The sequence below is a fragment of the Formica exsecta genome, unplaced genomic scaffold (genome assembly GCF_003651465.1).
Source record: "Formica exsecta isolate Colony F162 unplaced genomic scaffold, ASM365146v1 scaffold11, whole genome shotgun sequence".
Classification (NCBI taxonomy): Eukaryota; Metazoa; Arthropoda; class Insecta; order Hymenoptera; family Formicidae; genus Formica; species Formica exsecta.
In genome coordinates, this window is record NW_021848439.1 from 169,571 (window position 1) to 180,824 (window position 11,254).

General features: G+C 34.8%; 1 protein-coding gene across 6 annotated transcripts in view; it reads right to left on the reverse strand.

Moving 5' to 3' along the window:
• Nucleotides 1-11,254, reverse strand: part of LOC115235470 (neuronal acetylcholine receptor subunit alpha-7) — a 224,678-nt gene that overhangs the window by 149,802 nt on the left and 63,622 nt on the right. For all 6 annotated transcript variants that reach the window (XM_029807307.1, XM_029807325.1, XM_029807316.1 and 3 more), the window contains exon 4: nucleotides 7,136-7,180. In XM_029807307.1, coding sequence (XP_029663167.1) covers nucleotides 7,136-7,180 — 45 coding nt within the window. The remainder of the gene's footprint in view (nucleotides 1-7,135; nucleotides 7,181-11,254) is intronic.

Below are 11,254 nucleotides of genomic sequence, written 5' to 3' on the forward strand. Positions count from 1 at the left end.
TATATATATATATTTAACTTGAAAATACTACAATTAATTGAGAAAGCCTTATCACTGTTTTCCATCGCCGCGCACGCTGCTCCAACAGAGGATTACTCTGTTGTCTCGGAATGTACGAGCATGTCCCAGGAATGAAACTCGACCTGCCTTAACAAAGATTACGGTGTCGTTTAATCTTTCTCGACTTTCCTCCGCTAATTGCCGGGCCCGCCGGAATTTACGGAGCGCCAGCCAATCAAAAGTCCATCAAACCAACTTCCGATCTAATCGTTTACGGAATGAGTTTACTCGTCGAAGAAAGACTCGTTCCGTGTTTCGATCCTCGTCGAATATCGTCCCGAGCCGAGGCAATCGGATACAATCGGGCGATATAGCAGACGAAACGTTGTAATTGTACGGTGTCGCGAGCGGAAATTTACGATAACCGCGCGAATAAGAATTTCTGTTAAAACCTGTTGCTGCGTTTCAGCCGGCAACACAATCGCGACTGGCCTATCGTTCACAACGCAGCTTTTCTCGCCGCATGATTTTGAAAATGAATTCAAATATTTATCCAGCTTATGTTATCTATCTGATTTAGGCGTCTGATTTATATTCCGGAATGCCGGATTCGCGTATTTAATGCTGCGATGCCTACACCGAAATACATCACCGCGAAATGTGGGAGAGGAAACGAAGACCTTTTGAATTATTTCATATGTGTAATTTGAAACTCTTTTATTCAAGTGAATTATACAAACTATAAAATTTTAATCAAAAGGACGTCACGTATGGGACTTTGACATTTTAGAGTCAAATGGTTCAACAATCATTCATATTTCACGCGATGTGGTATTTCGACGAGAAAATGAAACAGTCGGGGACTCGCAGGCGTGGGTGTATACTTATAAAAACGAGAGCGCGTCGTAAAAACGTTTGATATTGCGACGCTTTTACTTTGGCGAGTCGCCATCACGTAACGATACTTCGTTGCGGCGTCGAGGACGTGAGAAACTTCGCGAGTGTTCGTAGGGTATAAATTGACGCACAGTTATGACTTAACAGTTTTCTCGCGAAACGTTATATCGCGGTAGAGAAAGTGGATAAAACAACTTTTATTTTTTCTTCTTCTTTTAGCGGATTAAAGTCGGAACGATACTAAAAGATTTTGTCGTTACTGGTTTCACAGCTAACTTCTTTACATCAAGTAATTATATATATTGTACATAAAAACTGAATAAAGTGATTGTGTTTGCACATATATTAATATAAACTTCGTATATTAATATAAACTTTGCCGTAAAAAAAAAAAAAAGAAAACGAGAAGAAATTTTATATCTACAGATAGTGTCAAATTAATTTCTGACGAATCTTACGAGAGAAACGCTACAATTGGTAAGAGAGAAACACGTATATACACGTTTTTTATCAGATCTCAAGTTTAATGAAAAGAAAGTATTGAGGCGAGCGAATGCTTAGCAAAATGCTGATCTATCGTCTGTAACAATGATTAATTATTTGCGATTACGCGTAACATTGCGTGGGCGATGCGAGCTTAACGGTAAACCATAACAGTGCAATTTCGCCACACCCACGGCAGGCGTACTTGATAATGCGGCAACAGGACGACGCCGTTAACATGACATTAAAATTTATCGCCGGTTAGGTGGAAATTGGCCAAGGATATCGTTAGAGGGATTAATGTATCATCGCCGTGACACTCGGCGATTCAAATGCGGCGAAAACCATTAAACGCGCACGAATTATTTCATCTCGCAATAGGCGACGTGAGTGCGTGAATGTGTGACTATATAACGACAATATCTGTCACCGCAAATATGCATCGTGTGAATGAATATCGTATGTGCTTGTATGAAGTGTTCCAAGTTTCCTATTCGAATCTTTTTCAAGCAATCTTTCATTTATTAATTTTTTGACCAGTTTGAACATAATTATTTAAGCAGTTTCTTAATGATAGTAGCTATTTAATATTCAAATGTCCTTTTTAAAGTAATAACATTACCGAAAGAGAGATAACTAAATTTATTTAAAAGAAAGTTTAAAAGAGAGCGGTGCGCATACATTACTAGATTTCAAAGAATTGTTTGACATTTATATCTACACAGAGAATGGCTTTGTAGGATTTATCGGTATGGTTCTTATTTCAATTTTATTCGCTGCGTTTTAACGCCAGTCTTTTAAATCCGCGTTTGATCGGTCCACTGCGAATCTACTTTATGACTGGTAAATCGAGATAGATTCATCAAGACAAAGGCTGACTATATTAAGAACTTGTAAAACGTAGCGGTAAATTCTTACCTCTTTTATCATGTTTAAGGAATCGCCTCTCTTATTGTGGCTTTCATCCTGCAGTATATGTACAAAAAATATATATATATCTGTCAAGCCGTAGAAGAACGCCAAGGCGTAGCCTGATTTTCCATGATAAATGGATCCGGGATTTTTACCAAGCTTTTTCATGTCTTTTGATCGGAGAATCGGCATATAATGAGATCGACGTCTTTATTCCGAGATTAAAAAGCTAAAATTACTATGCCGTGCGTTAATATTTCCCGGATATTCCATTAACTTTTTTCTGCTTTCGTTATATTCTCTCGCGACGATAGAAGTCGAACATTTCAGCGCGACAAGAATATTATCCCGTATCATTTATCTATTTTTTTATCTCATAAAATATGTGTGAAAATTCGATCAAAGCACAAATCGCGGACGCGATTGCTTTCTTTTTCGAGAATGTTCCTCGGCAATCACATATCTCCTACGCAATCTGACGTGAAGTGTGGGCGCGCAACAAGGGGCGCAGTGAATCGAAATTGCTAACTCCCGACGCTGAATATCGAATAAATGCGGGAAGAAAAATGTCGGATGTTACCGCGGTATGGGGTATGATGGAAAGAGCAGAATAGAAAAGAAGATAATTATCGGTACTCTCGCGTGGTTCTCCCGAGAGGGTCACTTTCAGGATTCTCTCTCTCTCTCTCTCTCCCTTTTTTTTCACTGAGTCGTTTTCGCGAGGGCATTTATCAAGATAAACTTTGATGCCGACCTACTGACAGTTGATTTACCGACTTCGAAATTGGATCTCGAAATGGACTCGAATCGGTCCACTCCGAGATCACGATAGAGAGACATATGATAGGAGCAACGCAGTTTGAATGAATTTAAACGATCGGCAGAATATATGACCTACGATTAAAATATCTATTTTATCAAAATATAATATTTTCTTTCTTCCTTGCCTGTTCTAATGTATTATCTAGGTATTTCGCTTCAAGAATTATCCGTTTAATTTTCTAATCTTGGCCTGACTGTAGAGACGAAAAAATGTAATTATTACACACGCGCAATCGATATAAATTATTCGTGATATTAATATATCAGTGTATAAAATGATTATTGATTGCACGCAATAGAAAGAATTAAAATCTAACGCGTTAAACATTCGGTGTAGTTGCAACTATATAGTTTTAAGACTGAATTTTTTGAGCAGCTGACAAATATCGTGCTACTATTCTAATAAAAATAATCCTGTACACGATAAATGTTAATGTCGATTGTGTAACGTAAATAAGATTCCGCACTCTGTCTCAGTTACAAAGAGACAAACTAGCTGCTTCTAGTCAGTCGCTCGCAGCGAAACGGTTGATCTAAAATGCGGGCGCAACGAGAGGTACGATGTAACGATGACGTTTCTCCTCGCGCTGAAACGTGAATGTCGCGACAACGTTCTCGACTCCGTATATTTTAGCGCTGGTACATCGTGCCAACACACGAGCGACATGTTCGTACGTGATGATGTTACGTGGCTGCCTCCTTCCCTTCTTCACCTGTTCGCTTCCCTTATCGAGCCTTCGTTGGCCCTTTGTATGTTCGCACGCAAAAGCAACTGATATCGTCGCTGATCTCGTTCCCGGTGAATCGAGGATGCACACATGCAATTATTTGGACACTTTGTCATCCTGTCCCTACTACGTTATTCCCGGTCGCGTTCGATCGCGGTCGCCGCATGAAATCCCGATTTTTGTAATACCTTGAGCTTGCCAAAGTGTGCTTTGTCGAGAGCACGAGAAGTGCTGTCTCGTCCTTCTCGCGTAGCTATTTATCCGCAAATTATATGAGCAACATAGCTCATAGATATTGTATTCCTGATATCGTCGCTGATCTCGTTCCCGGTGAATCGAGGATGCACACATGCAATTATTTGGACATCCTGTCCCTACTACGTTATTCCTGGTCGCGTTCGATCGCGGTCGCCGCGTAAAATCCCGATTTTTGTAATACCTTGAGCTTGCCAAAGTGTGCTTTGTCGAGAGCACGAGAAGTGCTGTCTCGTCCTTCTCGCGTAGCTATTTATCCGCAAATTATATGAGCAACATAGCTCATAGATATTGTATTCCAGAATTATTGCCACTTGTCATTTTTCACAACTACATATATGTACTAAACAATATATCAGAATAATTGATGAATCTGTTACATTATCGATAAAAATAGATAAGTCACAAGTGAATGAAATTTATCTCTAGTTAACTTCAGTTAAGCAGACTTATTTATAAAGGTATGTAATTTAATGTTATTTAATTATTTAATTAAATAACAAATTGTGAAATGGATATGCGTCGATAATAAAAGTGAAAATTGTTTGTTTAACACTTGTTCAAAGATTTTATAGAAAAAGAAAATAACAATATTTTTCTGGAAAATAATAGTTAAAATATAGTTGTATAATTATATAAATATCCTCCTAAGATGATTGAAATTGATTCTCGACGAATAATTTGACTGAAGTTCATAATTCTTGAGATGAAATATTAAATGACTTGCTAATGAAATCCGGAATTAAATTAAACTAATAGACGGTTAAATTAATAAACCGATATAAGAATCTTATTTAAAGCGAGCATTATGTTAAAAGACATCTACTCTACTATGGTCGACATGTTCGCTTGTCATGTGGACTTGGAGCGTCGACTAATATTACCACGATCCCCACATAGTGCTCTGATATGAATTCGCACGAGTAAAGTGCATTATATTATTAACCTATTCTGGAAACCGCAGCTGCGTATCGGCTATCTATCAATGAATTATTCAACAAACTGAAAGAGTTGGTCTGGTAAATAATAAATTTTATAAGAGTCCTACTTTATAACATTATGTTTTCTTGCGAAATTGTGAACACGCGTAGTTGCACGGTTTGAAAATTATAATAAATGCACTTATATTTCAATTATTTTTTTTTAAATATAAGAAATGTTTATTCATGATCATTATCAGAATAATGACAAACGCCTATATCGTATAGTCATTAAATACATAAAATGTGTCGTCACAATAGATATGAGATCGCCTTCACTGTTTTAAAATTCCATTTAGCTTAGCAAATTTCAAAGTTTTCGTTAAGTATCTTAAAGACAGTTTATGCGGTAGATAATGGCTCCATTTTAACTGATGAGATGAGAATGAAAATATTTTATTTTAAACTAAGCTTCACCAACAATATCGTTTGGAATATCATACTATTTTCTACTAAACAATAAATATCTCATGTATGGCCGCGTTCGAAGATGATTAAGATTCTGGCTAGAATTAATATATCTCGATGATTTATTTCGTGTCTAAAGATATATCTACGTACTTCTAAATTAAGAAAGTCGGGATTCAATACAAGAGTTTCGCGCTAATGAATTAACAACGAAGAATTCTTTACGGGCTCCTTCTCTTCTTTGACTCGATATTATTAAGAAGAATCTACAGCTGTCCGTGACTTTTTATTGCAACTGGTACAACGATTTGAACGAAAAGGACAACGTAGTAAAAAAGATACAGTCGAAATATACGAATAAAAGAAAGAGGAAGGAAGAAGTAGTCGAAGACAGATGAAAGATTCGTCAAGATGGAAGTAACAGGCGAAAGAGAGAGGTTTCTCTTTAACGATCAGACATCGATTCCTTCAAGACAATAAAGTTGCTATATTAATATTTTAGAATTAAAACTGCGAGAGAAAGAGAGAGAAAAAGGCTGAGAAATTTGTAAGGTTAAAAAATTTAACAAAATATTTCCAAAATTTGGCTTACGTCACAATTAGTACAAACGGCACAAAATAAAACATTTTACACAAATACGTAGTAGAATTGCTTAATTTGATCTGTGAGGTCTCCGGAAAATTTTTGTGAAAATTGGAAAAAATAAAAGTTTTCCTAATTTTTCATATTCCATGCGAATTACACATTTGAAATGTAATTATTGGCCGTAATCATATATCATATATTCGCCCGAATTTTCGCTCTCATTTTTTCCTTTAACGCTGCTTTCACTTCATCATGTCGCGCCACACGACGGCAGATGTATTTTTTATCAGCGATATTACAACGCATCCTCGTAAATGGAAAGACCGCAGGCGATGGAAAAGTAACCGGTACAGTTATTGATTTTCTGTTAACTGGCTATTTTGCCGAGAGAATTACCGCAAACGCATTTTGAACGTGTCGTTTACTCCAACGCGGTATGGCTATGAAACTGAATAGAGGAATCTATGCGCATAAGTATATATGTATATACCGTTTACCGTATATATATTAGTGTTTATTTAAAATTGAGAAAACATATGATCATTAAGATCTTAGAATCTTTATCTCTAAAAACTAAGTTTATTTTTTATAAGTTATTTTTCTCTTTCAATAACCGTTATATATTATATATATATATAAGAGTAGAAGCACCCACGTACAGATCGAAAATTTTAATAATGAATGTTGTTCATTATCGCATGTTTCTCTTCTGGGGAATATATAAATTTTTGTTTAGAAGTAATGAGAATCTTAGTAAGAATTCTCAATGAAAATTACGCAAGAGCAATTTCGTGTTTTATACAAATGGTTAAAATTTCTCTATATATTCTCTCTCTCTCTCTCTCTCTCTTTGATATCTAATAGTTATCATTATAATCTATAAAAAATTTTGAAACTTTAGAAATTTTATAAGATGAAAAACTTTTTCTCGCAAGTTTTCGTAATATTAGAATTTCCCTATTAGAGAATATAAAAACATTTCTTTTTATAAGAGTCGACTAGAATAAAGCGATTGCAAAGAGAGAAAGAGAGAGAAGAGGATAAAAATATTTTATTTCACTCACCAATTTCAACCACGCGTTGGTCGTAAGTATTTGGTTCTTTTCATCCTGCAAAGAACAAAACAGTATTACTTCATATAAACATGATAAAAATAACGATACATGTCGTAATATATATACTATAATTATAAGATATACATTACATAATTGCTAAAATATAACAGAATTTTTCATTGCTTCATATTGTATTAAAGATTCAGTCTCTTTTATTTTAGTTATAGCATAAGAATAATGAAAGGTGCATAATTACATTGTTTTAAATGTTTAAATTAACATGATTATTTACATCAAACTTCAGATTTATTTGATAATTTTTGTTAGAGAAACACATATAACTATATGTATAACACTACTTTTGAATAATTTCACTTAAAATAGATATCTATAAATTTATCTATAAATTATACCTTTTTATCACATTGCTTAAATTCTTCATTTATTCAAGGAATGTTATCATTTTCTAATACAAGCTATTTATTTGAAAATAATGCTATTTGATATATGCATTTGAGAGCATAGCTGCACATATCTCATTCAACGTTGACGCATAAACTCACTCATATGTTCCGCTCGATGCGAGTAAACAGCATACGCATGCAGCAAATATTTATTCACAGAATGAGTTGAAAGTGCGATTAACTTCACCAATATACTCGATAACGCATTGTGCCACCCCGTACATGATTTTAAAATATTTTAAAAAAGCTCGATCGCGCGATATCCATAATGATGACGTTTACGCAACGCATAATTTTAGAATTGAATAAAACACATTGAAACGATTATTATACATGTAATGTAAATATCTAACATAACTAAAAATAACGCAATCGAGTGTCGACAATTATTAATTATTAAAAAAGAAAGAATTAAATTTAAAATCGGATTTGTGTCATCTTATTTATCGAGTGCGCGTTAAAGATTTCTTTATGTCGCGAGAAAGTTACTAACCGCTTTTTGCTCGGCTGGCGATTGCGTATGCGTACAAAATTTGCATTCGCGGTACTAATAAAAAAAATTTGAAGAATCATGAGAGATGAAAGCAAAGATAAGAAAAGCGGGTAGTTCAATCGTAAGAACACCCGTCAAAGAGATAGCCAATAATCGCAAATTGCCGGCTGAAAATATGGCTTCGACCGAGTCGACCAAAAAGAATCGTCCTCTCTCATGCAGTGTTATCGAGAGCTTCAAAGTGATTTATAAAACGAATGTATTTTCTTTGTATTGTTAAATCCCGAGATAAATCCCATAGACAGTCTTATTAATTGAATTTGTTACTCGACGGGCGCATTCCACGTTGTAAAACGAAAATAAATTGGCAAATAATTTTCAAAAAAATAAAAAAATATGAATAAGCAAATAAAAATAATGTTGATTTAATAATATATATTCGCAAAAATGTAATATCAAATTAAATATGGAATGCGACTACATGTAGACGCGATTTTTTGCATTGTCTATTAAAATTTGTCGATTAAAATTTGTTATAACGCATTCGATCATTGTCATATTGCATATAAGTGTTTATACTACAACATAATCTGGAATTCACGAACGATCACGCATGCATCGCACAACATCGAATAAGAAGATCAATTTGAACAATTGCGAACCAAGAGTTGCATGAGAAAGTGCAATTTTAAATCGTAATCTCCCCATCAGATAAAAAGTGAAATATTGTTCCAATCTTCAAGGTTCATTGTAAGGTACATTATAAGAGCGTTCTTAAAAAATACATGTTTGTAATAGTAAAAATAAAATCTTTGAACTTTGCAAACAAAATTATATTTCGCGTAAAATAAAAAATTTTAATTTAAATGCGATATGATTATTTTTGTGAATAATTTATTTACGGAGAGAATAAAAGAATCTGAAAAGGATCTGAAAGATCTTTATAAAAGAAACACTAGAATATATATCTGCAAGATAATTCCATAAAATTTTAACAAAATTTCAGTAAGTAAAATTAACGGAAAATAATCCCATTAATATTTTTGCCGCTCAAATCTCTTTTTGCTTTTTAAAATCTAATGACGAAGGTTTTTGCGTGACAAAGGTTGTGCACCGGTTGTGCACAGCCCACGCATTTCTCTCACATCTTCTCTCAGCACACTTCCGCTTCCGCTATGTCGGCGCTCTTTATGTATGGGTCACACGGATGCGTTTTGTCATGGCTGACTCATTGGCACAACGTAATTGCACCTTGCGACAAAGACTAAAAACTTACAGTGTATAGTGCAATCACTCTCTGCGCTCATCACTCTCGGGCAGTGTCAGCCTGAGTAAAAGTGAACAAAATTACGAGTGATGCTACGAATTAATTTTTGTTGCATCAAGAATCATGAGATATCCCAGCTGATATTACAAAATCATTATGAATTTTTCGCAGACACCGAGCAGATGCTGTAATAAATGAACAAGCAATAATTTCCTTTTTTTATGAATAGAGGAAAGCTAGATTTTCAATTTTTTCTTAGTCTAGAATAATTTTTCTCGAATTCCTGCAAATTCTTTGTTTCGCTTCTATTAATAGATAATATGATGATATTATATTCAATTGAATATACTTTATATATTTTGTGTTACGCATTCTGTCGACGAAATATAACAATCGATCAGATATGCTGAGCTCGGCTCAATGTGAAACCCTGGATGAATAAAAAAGTGCAAATTTCACGGTTCGCTTTCCCGTCTGAAATGACGCGAAATTGGCATACGGATTCCCCATGACGTCGACATTATTCGACGGACTTTGCGGAGATACATAAAATACGCGATTTCCGATCGATGAAAGGCAAAGGTTTCATTTCGTAGCCGACAATGGCGGTAACAATGAATACTGCATTTCTTTCGTTCCGCGATGAATGAAATGTATCAGATTGAATTTCTATGAATTTCACATTTCGGATCGAATCTAGGAACGAGGAAAGCTGTTCGAGTTATGTGAATATCCGTGTATCGTTGCACAATTTATACATAGAGAGCTGAAAAGTCTTAATTAAGGACGGGCAATTAATCAAGATAATTAACGTCATCAGATGCTGACAAAGTGCATAAACATTCGTCAAGTGGAAGGGCACGGCCGTTTCGAAACAAGAGTTTCTGCAATATACGCTATGATTAATCGATGCAACGTGTCGCAACGTAAAAAGTTCACGACGCGTATATTGGCCGCGTAATGCACAAGTTGCATATGTGCAGTACATGAACAAAACCTTGTGCCTCATCGCTGATATCATCCGCTTTTGCTGTAATATAATGCTTGCAATTTTTGTGATTTCTCCACGTTTCTAAAAAAAGAAAGTATAAAAATAGTATTAAAAGTTTAGAATATAATTTTATTTCCTTCTTCGTTATTTTGACTTGCATAGCATATAGTTTACGTACTTTCTGAAAATAATATGTCGTATATTTCTCGACATAGTAAGCAAGAAAACAATGAAATTATTTTCTTTTGTAAGATATGGATGTCTTGTTCGATACCAGCAGCGGTGCAGACAGTAGCGCGAGTCAACGTTTCGTCGACCATGGAAAGTAAAAGAGAAAAAGCCGCGACTGAGCAGCCAAATATTTACGACCGTAAAGTGTAAAAAGTTTATAGCGCGCTAAAAAACTTGGAAATGAAATTAAGGGGAAGGAAGCGTGGATCGCGTCGGTTTCGATATTATCTCCCACTGCTTTATAAAAGAGATAATAAAAATCGCGTGCGCGATGTATGATATATAATGTAGAAAGTATTATAAAGATCACGTATTGGAGAAGTGCTCGTGTTTTTTTTTTTATATATGAGACACAATTTCAAAAGTTAAATACTTTCTACATAAAAAATCAATGCTGTTTTGCATGACTTTTCGACTACATAAAAATGTGATTAGTTTCAGTTTACTACAGAATGCAACAAGTTTTGTTGATTTTGTTTCGCGTTCCACGCTAACATCGGAGTCGAGTTCCTGCCATTATGAACTTTTTCACCTTTTTATTTCGTCACCAATTAAAGGAACTTTGCTTTTACGAAAGATCTCAATTCCGAGATTAAATAAAAGTTTGAATTTAAAGCTAAATATATCAAGGAAAAACTTTTTTTGGCTAATACTCTCGTATTTATGTGATCAATATAGAGCG